Source organism: Amborella trichopoda, chromosome 2, assembly GCF_054954075.1.
Source record: "Amborella trichopoda isolate Santa Cruz 75 chromosome 2, AtrichopodaSantaCruz75HAP2 v2.0, whole genome shotgun sequence".
NCBI classification, from domain to species: Eukaryota; Viridiplantae; Streptophyta; class Magnoliopsida; order Amborellales; family Amborellaceae; genus Amborella; species Amborella trichopoda.
Window position 1 is genome coordinate 67,683,926 of NC_142337.1, and position 21,898 is coordinate 67,705,823.

Consider the following 21,898-nt stretch of genomic DNA (forward strand, 5'->3'; position numbering starts at 1 on the left):
TCGACTACCCATCCTCTTTACATATCAGGCAAACACTGGGCAAGACCTTTCCCCTTTTAACGAGATTATCAACATTAAAAACCTTATTTTGCCAAGCCAACCAAATAAAACATTAGACCTTATGAGGAATGGGCCATTTCCAAATTTAGGAAATTTGAGGCAACGACCATCTGTGGCAATCCTTTCCCCTTTTAATGAGATTATCAACATTAAGAACCTTATTTTGCCCAGTAAGAACCTTATTTTGCCAAGTCAACCAAATAAAACATTAGACCTTATGAGGAATGGGTCATTTCCAAATTTGGGAAATTTGAGGCAACGACCATCTGTGGCGATCATGGAACAAAAGAGAATACATGGCTTTAATCGAAAAAATATCATTCTTACTATGCTCCCAAATCACCTCAACATCAGTATTATTAGATCAGTACCACCTCATGTAGCTGTACAAACAAGTTCGAAACCTGTGCCACAAACTGGTCATTAACTCAATTATAAGGAAACTGGATATCCCACACCATCTACTCTCCAACAACCTGATAGGTTCAACATATCAGAGCATTCGGGGAAGAGGCATTTGCGAACAATTAAGGGAAAATAATTCATGGAAGGAACTCTTCAAAGGGCAATCCCCTAACCACTTATAAAGCCAAAACGTGACTTGAGTGCCATTCCCCACACACAACCTAATATCTCTATGGAGATAGGCTTTGAACATAACAATATCCTTCCAAAATACAGATCTGAATGCACTTCTTCTACCACCTCGAATCCACACTCCAAACCTATCAACACCGTATTTAGCAGTTAGAATCTTACACCAGAGCTAATCCTTAAACAACAAACTGTGCCACCACCATTTTGTCAGCAAGGCCTCATTCATCAATGTCACTCTTCAAATACCAAGACCTCCTTCACATTTAGGGGTACATACTCTATCCCATCTTAACAAATGCTATTTCTTATTCTCCTCAAATGCATTTTCAGGAGAGACATTTGATAAATGGATAGGTTTGCCAAGCATGATTTAACAAATGTCACATATCCCACAAGCGACAAAAACTTTGGCTTCCATAAATCCAATTTAGTTTGAGCTCTTTGAATCACTCTATCACAAACTGAAATAGGAAACCTGGAATCAGAAATAAGAAGCCCCAGATAAATTATGAGGAATTTGTCCACTTTGCATCCAAGTATTCAAGGAAATTCTTCTGTTAGTTCACTGCTGCAATTAACCCCCCACTATATAAGTTTTTGCAATATTTACTTTTAACCCCACCGCCACCTTGCAACACCTCAGAAATCTGCCAATATATTCAATATACTCATTCTTGGCCTCTGAAAAGATTAGTGTATCATCTGCATACCGTATGTGAGAAATAGAAGGACCATCCTGCCCCATCTGGAATCCCACAAAATTGTCCCTATTTACCACATTAGATATCATCAAGCTGAAACACTCCGCATAAATGGTGAATAAAAAATACGACAATGGGTCCCCCTGATGGAGTCCCCTTCAGGAGTTAAAAAAACCTTTGGGGCAACCATCAATAAGAATAGAGAAATATGCCGAGGAGAGGCAACCATAAATCCATTTTTGTTTCAAATTTTATAATTCACTTTAAAATCATCTATTCCCTCGGTCAGAAGAATTATTTGGGAGGATTTTTTTTTATAGAAAATTTTGGGAATCATCGTATGATTATTTTCAGAATGTAAATTTTGGTTTTTGAAGTGGTGAGAAAAGATATGGAGATTTATGGCCTCACTGAAAATATGACCCTTAGTAGAGTAGAATGACGACCTAGGATTCGTATAGCTGACCCTAATTAGTTGAAAAAAAAAATTTGTGGGTCATAATAAAATGATTTTTAAATTTTCTAACACATAGGTCTCGTCCTCATAAAATTGGACCGCCTTTTTTCGAACTTGAGGCATTATTTTTTTGCCAAATGCATAAAGTTAGTCTATAGTTTTAAGAAGTTATATTTCAAAAATTTGAGGTTTTAAAATTGGGATTGTATATAATGACTTTGGTACAGGGAGGTCACAATTACTTATAACAATCCGATGTAAAATTTGATAGCTTGGGTGTGTCATAAAGTTTGAGAAATTTTCTTTTGAACTTTGAGATTGGTCAATGAAATAAATACAGCCACCCAATTTCATATCCAATGGTCAAGATTAGTTGCGACCACCTTGTATGAGAGGTAAATAGTCTCATTATATGCTCTCTTTAAAATTTCCTGGTTTAAGTAAGGGTGTGGTTTCTATAAGGTTGCAACCTTAAACAATCCATTCAATGCGCATCTCTAAATTTCATCATAACATGTAATTTTGGTATAAAAAATTATTAGGATTATCTGGAAATCTATTTTCATATCCAATTATAAAAATTTAAACTCCAAAAATAGTTAAATTCAAGTAGATCTATTAACATATGAAAATCTTGAAAATGGACGGTCTAGATAAATGTTGCAAGATGCACTATTTCTAGGATGCAAAACCATTTCTTTTTTCATATTCATACATCTCGATGTCTAGATTATCGGTTTTTTAACATAAAAACAACCTTTTTCGATAGATTTTTTAGGTACATCCTTAATTCTACATTTTAAGGTTGCAACATTATATAATCTTTTTCCTTTTAAGTAAGTTGAGGTTTTAAAATTACTTGGTTTAAGTGAACAATTAATCAGAGGAGCATAAAATCTTTGGGCTTCACCTATAAATTTGGGCATAGGAAGTAAATTTCACCCAAAACAAATCGTCGATTTCACCTGCCTCGTGAAAATTTCAAACCACCCCGGTTCATACTTCATAGCCAAGAATAACCACGAGGGTTGCAACAACTGTGCACCCTAGGTCACATGAAGCGCAACCAAGGAGGCATAAGCCCCACCTTGCACCCCTTTCAACTCCTCATGCCTCCCCTTCTCAGCAACCACACCATCCCTCAACACAACAATCGAATCCGCACCCTTGATTGTAGACAATCGATGGGCCACAACGATAGTGGTGCGCCCGACCATGACCCGATCAAGAGCCTGCTGGACTACCTTCTCGGCCTCCACATCAAGAGCACTAGTGGCCTCATCCAAGAGCAAGACCCTTGGGTCCCTAAGTATGGCTCTTGCAATGGCCACCCTTTGCTTTTGCCCACCTGAGAGCTGAGCTCCCCTCTCACCCACCCGAGTGTCGTAGCCTTCGGGGAGACTTGATATGAAGGTGTGGGCATTGGCAGCTTCGGAGGCCGCAACCAGTTGCACTTCAGAGGCCTCGCCATCCTTGCCGTATGCGATGTTGGCTCGGATCGTGTCATTGAATAGGACGGGTTCTTGGCTCACGAGACCCATTTGTTGTCGGAGCCACTGGAGGTTAAGTTGTTGGATGTTGGTGTGGTCGAGGAGGATGCAGCCCGAGTTGGGGTCATAGAACCTCTCAAGAAGTGAGATGATGGTTGATTTCCCGCTGCCGCTTTCTCCTACAATGGCGACTGTCTGTGGAGAGGAGAAACACATCATAAGTCATAGAAGACAAACTGCATGCTTCTCTCTCTCACACACCCATACCAACATTGTTGTGCTAATTAGTGCTACCACAACACTCCACTCCTTTGCTGGTGTCAATCACACCTTTTCTCTCCCTCTCCCTCTCAACATAGGTAAAAAAATAAGTCGTCTACACTTGATATTGCATGTTGATATGTTGATAACACATGGTTATATAAGAAATAACTAAAAATGGTTAAAAGGCTAATAGCAAATTTCAAACTCAAGCATTGGCCTTCATCCAGCCATCTTACATGCAATAGAAATGAAAACTACACTAAATATACCAAAATATAAATTTTTGTTATAAATAATAGTCAAACAACATGTCTAGCCATTATCAACTTTTAGTCCGAAGCACTAGACACTTTGGAGAAGCACTGTCCCTCTCCATGTAACACCTCCAAGTAGCACCAGCACCAAACTTGATGGCGACATGCTTTCACAGGGAGAGAGTAACTCCTTTTTTTTTTTTTTCTTGCACAAAACAAGGATAGGGATATATGATGCCATGGCATGCCATAATTGAATATATTTCATGCATGGAAAACTGGATGCTTGTATGTGACTGTGGGTGTATGTATGCATGCATGTGCCTGTGTGTAGAATAAAAGAAAGAACATTGCACAATTGCATAAGTACAAAAATCAAAAGGTGGCATCTTGACATTATTTGTGAGCATAAGCTAACATCTCTTCTCAGGTTATATTCAGCAAGACATCTGCACATTCTTCTCTTGTTGGAAAATAGAAGTTTGAAATTTTTAGAACCATGTGAAAACACGTGAAAACTAATCATAGTTATGATTTTTCACAAATAGAATCTGCTGATAAACCGCAATGTAGGTGTGAAGACTGTCTATTCTTACCTTACCAGACTCGATAGTTAAGCACAGGTCTGTGAAGATTTGAACATTGGGTCTTGATGGGTACTTGAAGCTAACATGATTAAACTCAATATCTCCCTTGACAACAGGCAGTGTTGTGCCAGAGTCATCGCTAGAATCTATCTTTGACTTTCGGTCGAGAATTGCAAAAATGGAAGCAGCAGAAGCCTTCGCCTTGGAAGCTTCTGGTGCCCAGGAGCTTGATTGGGACAACCCAACAGCCGACATGGTAAGCACAAAGAAAACCTGAAACATGCAGAATCGACATTGTTTTGATTCAAGCAAAAACGTAGAAGAAAATGGCCTTGGAGCACACAAAGAGCGACTTTGAGAGAGTTTACAGACTTCTTTATGAGAGGAAACTACTCTTAATTTTGAATGATTTTGGAGACCAAGTTCAAGTGGCATTCACTGCGCATTGGGCCTTTCACAGAAGATCTTTTCTCTTATTTTTATAGATGTTCTGTAGAAGTTTTTGAAAATCTTATTCAAGTAGGAGAAGTCACTGCAGTTTCTGGAGCTTGAGCGGTTTAGAAAACATCCGAAGAGGAAGAGTAGGATGTGAAACATACCTTGAAAACCTTCCCAAATGTCGTCTTTGAATCCTCAACGAGATGAGCTCCAACATAGAAACTGACTGCATACATGCAATACAATAGAAAGAGTGAAGTTCCAAAACTGATGCCACTTATCACCCCTTGCTTAACACCGGCCTTCACAGGACCTTCACATGCCTTTGTGAATAGATCCATCACCTTCTCTTCAGCACAGAACGAAGCAACCGTTCTTATGCTACCAACAGCATCACTTGCCACTCGGCTCGCTTCTTCATACTTAGCCTGGACCCAGAGACCAGATTCCATGTTTAGGCTGAACAAGTAGGCAATTGTATCTCTCAAAACACAGTGCTCCATCAGAGGCATGCATCAATAGGTGGTAAACTGGCAATGTATCAAGGTTATTCTACCATGCACTTCTCCAATGTTGAATTTAGAATATAGTACTCCTAAAATTTTGACAAGAAATGTCCTTATATATGTTGCAAAGATTTAATTGGTAGGGACATTTTTGTCATATTCCAAGGAAAATCCAAAATCATGGCATATCTCTTTATTCATTCCGTGTAATTTACATGGTAAATGCAGAGCTGTATATAATTATTTAAACATTTCCCTTGACAAATGACAGAAAATGCTCTTATGCACAAATGCTTATAAAGGAGGCAACAATATTTCTTGTCAAATATTTGAAGCATACCATTCTAAGTTCACCATTAGAATGGTGTCTCATAGAATAACCCCTAGAGAATTCTGTAGAGATAGATGGATATAGGAGAGTATTTGTACCTTGGCATCAGCACTAAAGCCCTTCATAGACCTCATCTGTGTCCACCCCTCAAGTCCCACCAAAGGCGACAAAGCCAGGATTAGGAGAGCTAGCTGCCAACAGGCCGAAAATGCAATCACTACCCCGCCAACTGCTGTGGCCACATTCTGCACGGCAAGCCCGAGTGCCTCGCCCACCAGGGACCTCACGCCTGCCGCATCCGCCTCAAGCCTCGCAGCAACTTCCGCACTCGTGTTTCCGACCTCATCAAACCACCCCATCTCTTGTCTCACCACAGCCTCAAAAGCCATAGCCCGAACCCGCCTTATCAACTTCCCACCAGCCACCGCAAAGAAATACCTATGCACTGGGCTCACTACGAAAGACCCAACACCAAGGAAAAGAAACATTAGAGACCAAGAGGAGGCTTCCTTCTTGAGATTTTGAGGGGGTTCAAAGAAAGCTCGGAGAATGCTTGATAAGAGAAGCCCAAAAACTGGAAGTATGAGACCATGGATACCAGCTGCAACTGCACCAAGAAATAGCACGGGGAACTCGGGCTTGTTGAGGTGAGCTAGCCGGGCCAATGAGACGTTAGGTTGGGGATCACCACATTCCTGGAAGGTGGTGGCGGACTTCGGTAGTGTTGTCTCTTGGAAGTCGAGGGGTGTAAAGGACCGGGAGCTGCTTGATGATCGTTGGAAAGAGAACCTTTGAGTCATGGATAGCCGAAAAGATAGCCTTTTGCTCAAAGAAAACCTCTGGCTTGGAGGCTGAGAGGCTTCAGATATTATGTCTGGCTTTTCGTAGGATTCTTCTGTATACTGTTGTTCCTCTTGTTTAACTTGGTTGAGTTCTTGAAGGTGGAGGAGTTGGCTATAGGCTCCATTTTGGTTCTTGAGCAAGTCTGAATGGGAACCTAGCAATTCAGCAACACTTCAAGAATTAGAGCTCTCTGCATGGCTCTTATTACATGGTAGGAAGAATATCAGGGCAGCGCCTGGACGCCAGCATAGTCCAAAAGCTTGAAATATAAGGACAATGCCTGGAGTATTTAAATGTTTGAAATGATTATTCTGCCCTTGGATAAGTCTTTAAAATACCATGAAATACAACGTAAAAAGGAATTTGGTTGAGCCCTGTCCTGTACCTAAAATTTGGTTTGCTAGTGGTTGAAAGTTGAAACAGTTCCACGTTACTTAGCGAGAAAAGAAACATTTCGAATGCCCAAGAATTCAAACTTTGGTTTAGGCCTCTTTCAGATACATCTAACTCATGAAGCTCATTTGGATGGTCCAAATACCTTTTGTCTACTTTCCTAGTTTACCTAAGATACTCAAATATTAAAAACAGATAGCACTATTCAGTGGAAATGAGGATTAGTCTCCAAAAGAGAAAAAAAAAAAAGTGTGCAATATTTTATGGATCATCAAATTTCACACATCGAGAGAGAGAGAGAGAGAGACAGAGAAAGAGAGAGAGAGAGAGAGAGAAATAGAAATGAACAAAAAAGGTAACTCTCACCTTTTTCTATGATCAATCCTCGGTTAAGCACAACAATGGTATCAGAGTTCTTCACTGTGGCAAGGCGATGGGCAATGACCACTGTCGTGCAATCGACCATGATTCGATCAAGTGCCTCCTGCACCAAACGCTCTGACTCCGCATCAAGGGCACTGGTGGCTTCATCAAGCAGCAAAATTCTTGGATTTTTTAGAATTGCCCTTGCAATTGCAACTCTTTGCTTTTGACCACCTGATAACTGGGTCCCACGCTCTCCAACCATTGTATCAAGTCCCTACAAATAGACCATACCATTCTTTATCAGAAGTCACATCATCGTCAATGCCTTTTCCCAACTAATTGGGGCCGGCTACATGAATCCTGGTCCGTCAATTCCAAATTCATGAGACATTTTAGTGAAGTTTTATGTTGGCTGCCTACCTAACACAACCCATCCCCTTTATCCGGGCTTGGGACGGTTAAGGGAAAGTTAAAAGTCCTCACCCTTCTTTATCAGAAGTCTGAAATTCTATATTCTATGTTAAATGGGAAGTCTGAAAGGACCAGATGTTTGGATGACCTATGCATGCCTCAAAAATGAGAACTGCCAAAAAAAAAGAAGAACGATGAGAGAAAAATAATTTGTTGAATATGGGGAAAGTAGTGGTTTGTCTGTATTGCCCATCATTGGACAAGGGAGACTGCTTGGAGTATGTTACATGCAGTACGTTATATACTCTCTTGAGTAAACCCCGCCATTTTCTGGATAAACAACATTGGTTGTATCCATAAAAAAATTTCCTTTTATCAACAACATATTTATGAATTCAATTAGATGTCTGAGGCCAGATTTACTTATAGGAAATTTACACAGAAAAATATTTCTTTGTTAGTTTTAATGTAGGAAATTTACACAGGAAAATATTTCTTTGTTAGTTTTAATGTAGGAAATTTACACAGGAAAATATTTCTTTGTTAGTTTTAATGCATGTTCAAAATAATACATGTACATACACATAATTATTGTATATGCAGAAGAAATTTAATTCTTTACCAGGAAACATAGACTTATAAGTTAACTTAGAAACCCAGATAGAAGATTATAGAAGAAATATACCTGAGGCATGTTTTCGATGAATTTGGAAGCATTGGCAAGCTCGATTGCAGACATTATTTCTTCAGTAGTTGCACCATCCTTCCCATAAGCAATATTTTCTCTTATGCTAGAAGCAAAAAGAACTGGTTCCTGGCTTACTAGCCCAATCTTTTCTCTAATCCATCTCAACTGCAGATGCTTCAGGTTGACACCATCAACAAGCACTTCACCAGCATCTGGGTCATAGAACCTCTCAATCAAGCTTATTATTGTTGATTTCCCACTCCCACTTTCTCCAACTAGTGCCACTGTACGTCCACTTGGTATGCAAAGTGAAAATCCAGCAAATATAGGCACATCTGGTCTTGCCGGGTAGCAGAAATGCACATCCCGAAACTCTATATCCCCCTTGACATTCTCTAGTTTAGTGCCACTTGTATCATATGCATCAATTACTGGCTTTCTTTTTATAGTCTCAAGCATTTTGGATGCTGCAGCTTGCCCAGCTGCAAATGCAGCCATGCATGGGGATGCCTGGCCTAGCGACCTGCACTCCCATAAAATATGACAAATTGAAGAGATAAATGGGCTGCAAATCTCATGCACAAATGCAATATTTGAAGTTTCAAATGTTCTTGAAACATTTACCGACACATCTTCTAAGGCATATTCTATTAAAATATGCACCAGCAGTTTTAAAAACCCTTCTTACTATGATTTGCAACTAAAATGGAAAAATTTTCACCATGAAGTGATTGAACTCACAATCCTCCAGTCAAGATTGCCATTATAACATTGAAGATTTGGCCACCCGTATACCCTTTCTCCAATATCAACTTGCATCCAAACCATAAAGCCAAGGCGTAACTGCCAAAGAAGAAGAACAGAAGGGCACCAAATCCTGCTCCTGCAACTGAACCTTCTTGAACAGTAGACATGTAAGCCTTCCTTAGTGACTTGTTATATTTTGCTACTGCTTGCTTCTCCCCAGTAAATGATGCTACCTGAATAAATTACCTCTATTTCAAAACAAATAAAGAAAAATCAACAGGTATCAAGGATGATGTTTCTGACTCGACAATTTGTAGAGATGTCTTGGTGATTACAGAGTTTCTAAAAGCCAGATTTTGACACACTTGGAGAGAGATTGGCAAGTTAGCTGATTCCCTTGCTAGAGATGGAGTGTTGAGAACATACGTACTAGTCAAGGACCTTATTTCAGGCCCATAAGTCTTGTGTCACACAGTTAGATAGAATGCATATGTGCCTTCTTGTTTATATTACATGTTTCATGGCCAATTAGAGTCCCAAGCCTATATAATCAGCATTTTACAGCCATGGACATGCAGTGTCATACATTATATTCAGGACCATATATATAATAGGAGAAGGAGGAAAATTTAACTTTTATATATTTGGGTTGAATAGGAAGGATGCCCTGTTTACTCGGTTTTCCTTGCTTGGCTGTTATCCATTTGCACCGCAATGTAGATACAACATGTGCACCATATGATTTGGTTACAAAGAATACACTATCACCGATGCATAATACTGGATTAGGCTTGCCATCATAGAGCACATATAAATGCATCATGAGAAAGTGAAGATGGACACTGATTTTAGAAGCAGATCTGCTCTCTCATTGAGTATCACTAGTGAAGCTTTTTTAAAAAAATAAGTTGTACTTCAACTTCTATGTATAACATCAAGCAAAAAAAAAAAGATGACAATTCCCATGCAATTTTCAAGCCATAAAGTTATTGACTACTTCGGACAGGATATATCTGGCATTTTAATATGAAGTATTATCAGGACATATTCGAGAAAAAGGGATTACAATCATTTTTCGGATTGTAAATACAATTGGGAAGAGGTGCCAAGCTCTATAAATTTGAAACTCTATCACGTACAAGTAAATGTTACATACAGTTTTGATTGAGCTAATTGTCTGCTCCACTACAATCCCAGCCTCATTGTAAGCTGCTTGTCCACGCGTCGACATTTTAGATATGGTAACTGCCATTGCCGCCCCGCAAACAGCTATAGGAGGAAAAGAAGATAACATCACAAGGGCTAAAAGCCATCCTTGGAAAAATGCTACTGCAAAGCCTCCTATGAATGTGGAAACCAGTTGGATGAACTTGCCCACCTTAGAAAACAAAAAACAGGAAGGGTATGTAAGCATACTGAATCCATTTTTGGGAAAGCATGTCATATAGACCAATGGAGTGCAAACAGGTATTTAAAAACATAAACCAGCAGGGGCTGGTCTGAGTCAGCACATCGACTCCCGAGTTTCACTGGTCAAGGCTTGGACCAGAATCTCATTCCTTTTTCTGAAGACACAGATAAACTCGGAACTCAGCAGGACACTGTCAAGACTGGTATCACAATTGGGTGGATCAGGGTCATCCAGAACAGGCATGACTGAACTGGCGAGCTCAATTGGATTCACTGAGTTTTAAAAGACTGCAAAAATTCATATTGTATCCATGAAATGATGGATGGTGATAAAGAGAGTGTGTGAACTGAGAAGTAAGTCCAACCCTCACCATTGCCGCCCATCAGTTAATGGAACAGATTAACCAGAATGACCACTTCTTAGCAAAAAATCCCTGAATGTCTAAACCCCGCATTTGGAAAGTGACCTTCCATATTTTCTCCATTATGGTGTATTTTTCGTCCATGAGTTGCATGAACAATCCGGATTGAGCATGTATTTAGGAATTATGATACACCAATTAAAATTTTGATCTGCTTTATCATGAAGTATAACATAGATCAGAAATCACAATATCATGCTCGCATCAATCAGGGAAAAGATTAATGAGAGTAAATGCCGAATAGACATGAAACACCACAAGAAGGGGATTTCAGTAAAATTTCAGATTTAGTTTTTGCATTAGCATAGACAAGAACAACTTGTCAATTGTGAAATATGATAACATACAAATCCATTAAAGTGGATTTTTAAGGAGCAATTCATCACATACTATTGGAAATATGAAGGACCATCTAACTTATACAGGCATATAAGTTTTACTTTTTTAGTTAATGTCAATTTCTGATCAAGATGCCGAGATGCGATGAGTGAAAAAACCGATGAATATAGGCATGTCACTACTGAAAGCGAAGCATATAATTTAAATTATTGGGGGATTTGATCTTGATGCAATTGTTTCCTCAAAGGAGCCATTTTCACATTGCAAAATCTCCACTTTTGAATAAGATTTGCAGCCATGCAAATTCAGTAGTTCATACGCCATAGGTTAAGATATCTGGCATTAGAACTATTCAAATTTCTAGAGAGAGTGAATGAGGAGTAGACAATGCTGTACATCCTTAAAATATAAATTATGTAACTTGTCAAAGGAGTTTAGAACAATATGTAATCTCTCTTTTTCTGTCTCTCACTCTCTCTTTAGAGGGACCAGCATACCTTCTCACTCATGGCATCTTGAATGAGAGAGGTATCACCAGATATCCTTGAAATCACTTCCCCTGTTGAAGTCTCCATATCAAAGAAAACCATATCCTGCCTCAATATGGTTCTCAAGTACAAGCTCCTTATTCTTGCAGCCTGCCTTTCTCCAGCAATCATCCAGCAAGAAACCTCTGCAACAACAAAAATTAAGAGAGAGAAATAAACCTCACCTGTTTCTCACTCTAAGAATCTATGAGAGAGAATATGAGGCATTAAATCAACACAGAATGGAAAGACTGAAGAACTAAGAGGGCTGTGAACTCACGAAGAAGTGCTGCGACAAAAGATCCAATGGCCAAATAAACAAAGTCCAGAGCCACCTATGGTCATAAACACCAACCCAACTATGAAAATTGGAACAAAATGCCATCTTTTTTTCTCTCTCTCCATGAACAATAGACGAAATTTGAATGAAACAGATAAACCGCTACTCCTATAGAGAGTGAAACAGAAACGAGACAAATGTTTTCATCTCTCTCACGAATTGGAGGCACAGAGTGAGGTGTTGGGCGGGACTGCTAGGAGAGAGAGACATACATAACCGTTACCTCGCACTAGTTATATATGAGCCCATTTGAATGGCTAAACAATACTACCAAATCGACCATTGATGAGAGCGCCATTTACTTTTGGTACGGGCATATCACAATTATTTAGAGTCATGTTCATAGTTTGGGTGTATTACAAAGTTTTTTTTTTAAAAAAAAAATTGAACTTTCAGCTTGATCAATAAAATAAATGCAATTACCTAATTTCATATTTATGGTCAAGATTAATGTGACCGCCTTGTACGAAAGATCAATGATCTCGTTATAAATTTTCCTAATATTTAATGTAAAATTTATAGTGTAAGTTTTTTATATTTTTCCTATTACATAAAAGTTATATAATTCCCCTATACAACGGATGGGAGAGTATATATCTTCCATACATTAGGAGAAATATAGAAACTTTTCCAAATATATAACAAGATTGTTTGACCTTTGGTATAAAAAGCTTATAAAAGTGATTTATCTACTTACCTTAAATTTTTTGGGAAAATTACATTCATACCGTATTATTTGACTATTATTACATGATGGTCCAAAAATATACGATATGGGGATGTCCTTGTCCATTTATGTGGATGTCCTTGTCCATTAATTTTCAAATAGGATGATTATAAGAGTGTCATTCAATAAACTCAAAGTTCCAAAAAAAAAAAAAAAAATCTTGAATTGTGACACATCCAATCAATCCTGGCCCGATTCCTTGCGTAACTAGAACTATAAATGGTCGCCATAAAGGACAGATAAGTCATCCCTCCACCGAACACCAAAAAAGGATTAGATGTGCATATGCACTTTTAATGCATGCATACACATGTACATAAAATACAGGGATGGTATACTATAATGGGAATTGGAAATTTTCTCCACAAAATTTAAAAAAAAAGTTTTATAATTTGGGTGTGATCAATGGTTAGGGAAGGCAATTTACCCGATTTGGATCCAAAGCCTGAATCTCGGATCCTATTAGATCTCGGCATGGATCCAAGGTTTGGATCTGATGGGTCAGATCCGATCTAATAGTAATTGGGATCGGATCAGGGTATAAGTGGATTCGACCCAATTATTAAAATACTACTATATATATAGTATACTAATTTATATTAATTTATAAATATAAAATAACACATAAAATAATGTTTTGGATTCAATCGAGTCTGGATGCATAACCCATGTATACTTTTATATCCGGATCCAAATCCCAATGGATCTAGAACCGATCCAACCCGTTCTCCGCCCTATCAAAGGCACACCTAGCGCAACTGGATTTTCTATATGACAATTATATATGTTTGTATCGCTCTTGTAGAGAAGGCAAATAATTTTATTGTATACTACACCGGAAATATTTGTGTTCCCATATGCACAGAGAACAAAATACAATATAAATAATTGACTTCAAGATTAAAGACAAATCATCCGGCTTTAGGTTTTCAATGATTTGACAGAAAATATGGAGGTGATGTTGGCTTTTTTTATTGGGAAAAAACAACATTCAATAAGTTTTGTCGATTTTTTTTTTTTCTTTCATCTGCTAGTAGATTATTTTTTATTAAAAACAAAAAAAAAGAAACCCAAAGTCTTCCCCTTAATAAACTAATCAATAGTTTAAATGGTTCTTATTCCCATCCAAATTGAAATGGGTCCAAAACGAATTTTAAAAAACTGATTGCACGATGTAGGCTAGATTTATCTAGATAGTATTGCTCCTTGAGACCATGTTAGCGCTCTTCTCCCTTAAAAACCAATCACTAGAATTATCCCAAAAAAAAAAAAAAAATTCGTTAAAAGGGTTAAAAAATAGATTATTTGAAAGAAGGTAAGTAGGAAAATAACCGTTAAAAAGGTTAAAAATTAGATTATTTGAAAGAAGCATTTAAAAAGTCAGACTTGGGCTCTAACTCGCCAAGTTCCTGAGTCTAAGTCTCCCAGTCCGCCTTGGGTGTGTCCGAGTCAGATTAGGGTATTTTTAATATGAAAAACTATGAAAAATAGAAGACTCTTAACAATTTTGGGGTTTTTAGGCCCATAATTGTTTGGTTCCACATCTGTTCCGATTCAAAGGAGCTAGCTTCAAAGTGGCAATTTTTTAACATTGTCTGAAAACATTAGGAAAAAAAAACCATTCAAACATAGTTTTAGTGAGGCAGCCCATGCACCAAAACATGTGTGTCTCCTCATGCATCAGACATCCATCTTAGAGATGGATGTAAGAAATTTTGCTTCCACTATATCTCAAATGGACGGTGGAAAAACATATTTTTAAAAATATGTTTTTTATATTTTAAAAATAAAAGTTCTAAGTCCATAAATAACGTGATTTTTTTATATTAACAAATCCCAAATTTTGGGATCCAAAACCCATCTTAAAGATTAGTTTTGAAAGGGGGCCTTACACCTACAGGTGAGACGGCTGACTCACCACACTCTTCCTTTAGAAATAGAATAAAGGAAAAAGTTTATGTAAGGGTGAGGCCCTAAACAATTAAAAAAAGACTCACTTTAAAAATTCATTAGAAAAGGTTTTTCCGATGCGCAAAGATCCTCAAATCGATCATCTCAATCTCAAAATGTATAGGAATGAGACAAAATGGATTTCAAGTATTGAAAATAGTGCATCTTCTAATGCATTTCCTATACCGTCAATTTTCAAGATTTTAAAGTATTCATATATATACTCGATTTACACTATTTTTTAAGCTTTAAATTTTATAATTAATTATGAAAATAAATTTTCAGGCCACCACAAAGATTTCTAGTTCTAAAACATCATTTCTCGACAATGTTTGAAGGTGCACCTTACTTTGATTGTTTAGGGCCTCAGCCTTATACAAACCACACCCTTAAGAAATATAGGAACACTTAACACAATCTTTTTTAGCAGGAGAATGGATATTAATATTACAATATAGACCTCAAGCAGTTAGGTACCCACAGGGCCAGGTCACTTGTTGCTGTCTCATACCAGTCTTGTCCTCTAATATCTCTAGCTCCATGGCCATGGAAGGTCAAGAATCAAGATCCAAGATCTTTAGACAAATTGTGATAAATTCATTCCATTTAATAACTCAAAAATTAAAGCCATTTCCTTCTTAAATTCATTAGAGGAATAGAATTCGACTTCCTTTTTCTTTTCCTTTTTTGTAACTGTGAAATATTTACTTCTATTTTTTTTTCCCTTTTTGAATGTTAAAAATTCACTACTAATTTAACTAAAGGGAAAAGGTGTGTACCATTGAGACTGCATGAACCACCTTACTGATGTCTTGGGTCTGCCCAAATGAATTAATCACCCTACCAAATATTATGGTTACAGAAGGCATGGATAGTCCGCTCCCAATAGCTGCAATTGATCCCACCACCATCAAGACCATATCTGTGGTATCAGCAAATGAGAACAGCTTGTAATATGGGACACTCTTGTGGGTAACACCCTTTTCTCCTTCTTCCTTGTCACATGCTTCAGCATTCTCTCTTGTGCCAGAGTCCGATACCGTCGCCCCGACCATCGAAGCTCCTCTCTCTCTCTCTCTCTCTCTCTCTCTCTCTCTCTCTCTCTCTCTCTCTCTCTCTCTCTCTCTCTCTCTCTCTCTCTCTCTCTCACACACACACACACACAACTTTGTGAAATCTCTTTCTGGTTTCCAAACTTTGAAGCCAGCTTCTCAATGCTCAAGAGCTTCACGCTCTTTGCAGAAAGTGCTTAAGCCTTAATAACTCATTAAACCCATTTACATATCCTAGCTAGACCCATGTAATTATTTTAATTGGAATCATTTTTGTATTTTTTCTATATTTAATTCCATGAAACCAGGGTTTGGCTTGTCGATTGGTGGCTATTAGGACCACACTAAGACGTCCTATGCTCCATCTCAGTCAACCTAACCCCAAAAATAAAATAAAGTAAAATAAAAACCATAAAAAATAAATAAACCGTAGGTAGTTTATTACACATTTCCAGGAATCAATTAAGCATGGGTATCACTCAGAGATCAACCTTTCATAAACAAAGAAATGAATTTGTAAGTTTCATATTATTTTTAACCAATAATGCTCATTATTGTATTGTTTTTGTTTCAAACAGTAGCCTTCATATGTTATTCAAAAACCCCAATAAAAACATACGGTAAATTCCTGCATTGGTAGCACAGGACATGCATGTTTAACAAACACCAAACTCAAATATTTTCTCATTGAGCTCATATAGCATGCTCCCACGGAAGCATATTATACAATTACTCCCTCGGGCTAAAGACTAACTTGAAAAAAAATCTTTTTTATTCAAAATATTGAGAAATACCTAAAAATCACTAGATGATCATATTCAAAAGAAAAAAAATTGGACTTTTGAGTCCTCTAGCACTTAAATCTTACCCTTCAAAACTCAAATTGGACGGTTCCTATACAATCTTGAGGCATTATTTTATTCAAGCCCATAGATAATACAATCTAGATTATTATTTTTTAATTGAGTATAGCATATGGCTTGAAACGGTTACATCCCCAAAATTTGAGGTCCTAAAACTACTTCTAGATTGGATTTTACCCAAGGAAGTAATTAGATATCATGCTCCCTTGAGAGTACGTAAGCATTTGGCTTACTAAAATACTAGAGACTTCTTTTTCTTTTAAGCCTTCAAAGGTAGTAAGGAAACTCAATTTTGTACATGACCTTGATAAGATCAATGAAATACAAATTACCAATAATAAGATAAAATAATTTCTACTTGAGATTACTCCAAAAGAATATGTACTGTCTTTTAAGCCAAAATATTATTTGCTAATACATTGACTCCGTAAAGTATAACATTTTCTAAGAGCATTTTTAGATCCCCATATTTTGGGGAAATAAATTTCTTAACCTACCTCAAATAATGTCCTACATGTTAATGCTGGAGAGGTAAAATGCCAATTTCAAATTTGACTTCTTACACACCACATGCATGTACACCATTTAAAGACGGGAGTATTGTATTTTAGACAAAATTTGGTATTTTTATAAGGGCCTGAAATAGTCAAATTAAAGCACACTTCCATATTTTACCTTAACATATTAATTTGGTGTAAAAAATTATTAGGATGGCATGAAAATCCATTTTTATTCTAATTAAAAAATTTAAACTAAAAAACGATTCAAATCAAGTAGATCTACAAACACATGATCAATGGACCAAAAACTGTGTTGCAAGATGCATTGTTTTTAAGACTAGAAACCTTATTGTTTTATATTCAAATATCTTGATGTCAAGATGATCTATTAGAGGTTTTCAACATCAAAACAACCTTTTCAAATATATTTTTGAGACACCTTGATTTTACAATTTAAGTTTGCAACCTTATGTAAATTTTCTCCTTTTTGTAATGATATTTCAAAAAGAAATGTTAAAAAGAAATAGTATTATTTGTACCATTTGCTTGATGCATTAAACATATTAATACACATGCCCATGGTTAAATGTTATAGCTTACCCTATGCTATAGTTATAGCTCACTATAAACAATTATTATTACTAGTGTTTAGGTTTTAGCTTACTCTAAGCTATAGCTCTAGCTTACTCTAGGTTACCAATTTTTAAAACGGTAATGGAGTTTGGAGCTGGGAATTCACATGGTTTCTAGTCAATGCATCACGTAACACTCTCCAGTATTATTTATGTTAATTTACTCTGGGTGAGGTTTGTATAAGGTGTGGACCTTATATTGTTGAATAAGGTGGACCTCAAAACTATGTCGAAAATGTAATTTTGCTGCTCCAAAGCCTTACGATGATATGAAATCTACTGTTGTCCCCAATTATGAAATTTAAAGTTCTATAAATGGTGAAGATCAAGCAGATCTATAAATATTTGAAAATCTTAAAAATTGATGGTCTGATAATGTGTTAGAAGATGAACTATACTTAGGATTAGAAATTTTATTTTATTTTTTCTTTCTTATGAATCTCGAGGTCGAAATGATCGATTTGAGGGTTTTCCAACATAGGAACTACCTTCTCTAGTGGGGTTTTATATGTGCATCTTACTTGCTCAGTATAAGGTTGATACCTTATAGAAACTTTTTTTCCTATATAATATGGTTAAATTTGAAAAATAGGATAAAGTCATATGCCAACTAAAATGCTTATCATGTCTTACTTCATATGTAAAACTATTTCTTTTTGGGATTGTATACTATAAGACCGTTTACTTTTGTTATAAGGAAGTCACAAATGCCTCAAGCCATTTGATATCAAATTGGGCAACTTCAGTTGTGTTATAAAGTTTCAGAAATTGTTGTTTTGAATTTTTAACTTAGTCGACGACACACTTATAACTGCCTAGTTTGAAATCCAATGGACAAGAGTGATTGTGACATCATTGTATCAAAAGTAAATGGTTTCTTTTTATACTTTTCCTTTCTTTTTTAAGGCACATATCAAAACTTCATCTCAATAAAAAAACAAATTGTAGTAGTTGCTAAGAGAAATTATGATGTTCGTGTAAAGAGTCTCAGGTTTCTTTGAAGAGACTCAGTGTCCATTAATTGTATAAATGTATAGACTTGTCTTTTATAGACAAATTACATACGACAATAATAGAAATAAATCACATATGCCTATACTATACCTGGACTTACCATAAATACAAGATATTGTACCGATCAAGATATTGTACCTACCTTTCACATATATACCGATTATAATATACACCTTCCATGTATATTTTCCTTTCATACTCTCCCTCAAACTCAAGATGCTATAAGAGAGCAGTTGGAGTTTGAACACTAAGTTGCAAATATGAGCAGTTGGAGCTTCAGGTGCATAGCGTGACCAGTAGAAGCAATGGTTGTCGTGCTTAGATTGCTTGATCAACAAACACAGAAAGCTTCAAAAACAAGAATAGGAATATAAGAAGCTTGAGCAACAACCAATCAGTAAGCCTTAGAAATAGACGGCTCGAATAGAGTAAGCTCAAGCAACAACAGATCAACAGGCATCGGGAATAGATGGCCCAAACAGAGTAAGCTCGAGCAAAAGACAAAAAATTTCAGATCTTCGCTTGAGATAGAAAAACAGTCGAGACAGCTAAGAAAACAGAATCGCACATGGCAGAGCCAACAAAACTTCATGCATATCCATGATCAATTCAATAGCTCACAGACATGCACATATGATCGAATAACAGGACAACAGACTTAATCATACAAAAAAAAACAAGATCGAGTAACAAAATCGATCTTACGGGAATGAACACGACGAAAATGAAGAGTCTCAAGTTTCTCTGAAGAGACTCAGTGTCCATTAATTGCATATACCTACATTATACCCAGACTTATCATAAATACAAGATATTATTCCTACCCTTCGCAGATATACTGATTACAATATACGCATTCGATATTAACTTGATGTATAATATATACTTTCTTTTCACAGTTCGCGTGATAAAAAAGTTAATGGAAATTAGAAAACAGATGAAAAGATAAAACACAAAGTTTCAATAAAAAAGAACATGACAAAGCATGTGTTGAAGTGTCATTCCTGAAGAATATATTGTATCCATTGATAGCATATATCTCTCTCTCTCTCTTTATATATATATATGAAAAAGATTTATATAGAGCCTAAGCTCTAAACAATCAAATTAGAGCCTACCTAAAAAATTTCATTAGAAGAGGTTATTTGGATGCCCAAATATCTTCAAATTGATATTCTCAATATCAAAATGCATGGACATGATAAAAAAATGGATTTCAAGTTTTGAAAATAATACATCTTGTAACGTATTTTTTGATCGTCAATTTTCAAGACTTTCAAGTTTTCATAGATTTACTCGATCTACACTATTTTTTAAGCTTTACATTTCTTAATTTAAGATAAAAATATATTTTAAGCCTATCACAAAGATTTCCAGGATTGAAACCATATTTATCGACACCATTTGAAGGTGCGCTGTACTTTGATTGACTAGAGCCTCTATATAGTCCATTGTTAGCACCTCTCTCTCTCTCGTTCAAAAATTAGTTGAATTTTGATAAAATAAACTTTTGTATTGCAAATGAAAGCTACTAAAGCAAAGGTCTCCAAGAAGTAGTTTAAAAGTAACTAGGATGATGCCAAAAATCTTTTGCTTGATCACATGATTTGTATATTTTATTCTTTGCCCCTTTTACTACAGAAATACATTTTTTAAAATTCCCCTAAAGCGACGGTTTGTCCACATTTTTGTTGATTAAGTTTTGTATTTAAGATAAGGCTAAAGAAAAAATAAAATAAAAGAAATGTCACCTCCTCAATCATTTTAGAAAAAGAAAAATTTGATATTCGTCTTAGGAATTGAGAGCCACAACAAAACGTTCAAAGCTGGAATATTAGAGATCATACAAAAATAGGATATCTATTTAAAAAATAAAATAAAATAATATGACAAAAGAATATTAGAGATCCTACGAAAGCTAGAATCTCTATTTAAAAAATAAAATAACATTATATGACAAAAGAATAGTTACTGACGTCAAGGATACTATAATGAGATAGCATTTGATGAAATATATTTTTATTTTGTCTTGTCAGTAAAATATGTGCACCACTCCTAAAATTAGGGCTACCAGCTGGCCGGACTTTAGTGAATTCCTATAGCTGTGTTCGGGCTTGAACCTCTTATCTTTTTATGTAAACCAGGCCCGGGCCATGGCGCCTCCATGGCTCTAGTAGTGCTGCCCAAGCCCGGGTAAGAGCCCGATTTGATCCCTACTCTTTAAGGCCGCCGATTTGCTTCCTAGTCTTTAGGACCGCCAATAATTAGGGCCGAGCTCGAACTTTTAAAGCCAAGTAATGCCCAAGCCCAACGTGTAGGCCTATTAGGGCAGCCCATGTCTTAGGGCTGTAAATGGCCAAAGCCAAAGCCAAAGCTAGCCTGAGCCCAGCCCAGGACCCTAGAGCAATGGGTGAGACTTGACTGGGTGACCTAGCCGGTCCAAGTCTCCAATCCCACTATTGATACCCCAAAAAAATATAGCACGAGGAGGAAATAGAAATGGACGTGATTAGTGTGCGGTCAAGTCTGCACATGTAGAAATGCGGGCCTTTTAATAAATTTATTTTTTAAATAGAATCCGGTCCTAATTTTTAAAGAATATATAATATTTAACATGGAGGTCATGAATGGAGATCATGAATATGAAAAAAAAAATTAAAATCTAAAAATAATAATTATATTAAAAAAAATATTTTAACTATTAGTTTCAATTGTTATTAGATGAACCACCTATTTGTATCTATCTTTAAAATGAAATGCTTTATACCGGTAGACCGCATATTGTACAAATGTGATCCGGCCCGCAAGAAACAATTGTTGAATGGAAATTCAAAGTTAAAAAGAGCACGTCAGCTAAGGAGAGGACTTTACACGTATGACATGCATATCCATAAGGGCAAGCTTCCAAACCAATACACTAAAAAAATAACCCATTTTAGTTTTTTATTTTTATTTTTATCTAAAATGACTTATTTTAGTTGTCTTTTAT

General features: G+C 36.5%; 1 protein-coding gene across 3 annotated transcripts; it reads right to left on the reverse strand.

Moving 5' to 3' along the window:
- Positions 1-389: 389 nt before the first annotated feature.
- On the reverse strand, positions 390-16,081 carry LOC18430124 (ABC transporter B family member 11). 3 transcript variants are annotated; one of them, XM_006840286.4, is made up of 11 exons: positions 15,628-16,081; positions 12,112-12,166; positions 11,802-11,977; positions 10,290-10,511; positions 9,128-9,366; positions 8,384-8,909; positions 7,288-7,561; positions 5,784-6,682; positions 5,010-5,276; positions 4,420-4,683; positions 390-3,500 (listed from the first exon to the last, which is right to left on the reverse strand). In XM_006840286.4, exons 1-11 carry the CDS (start codon positions 15,901-15,903, stop codon positions 2,862-2,864), a joined length of 3,837 nt encoding a protein of 1,278 aa, XP_006840349.3. In that variant the 5' UTR covers positions 15,904-16,081; the 3' UTR covers positions 390-2,861. The 3 variants fall into 3 exon arrangements, with proteins under 3 accessions (XP_006840349.3, XP_088715808.1, XP_088715809.1); XM_088859682.1 differs by lacking the exons at positions 390-3,500; positions 4,420-4,683 and having other exon boundaries at positions 5,221-5,307; XM_088859683.1 differs by lacking the exons at positions 390-3,500; positions 4,420-4,683; positions 5,010-5,276; positions 5,784-6,682 and adding an exon at positions 6,689-6,808.
- Between the last annotated feature and the right edge of the window lie 5,817 nt (positions 16,082-21,898).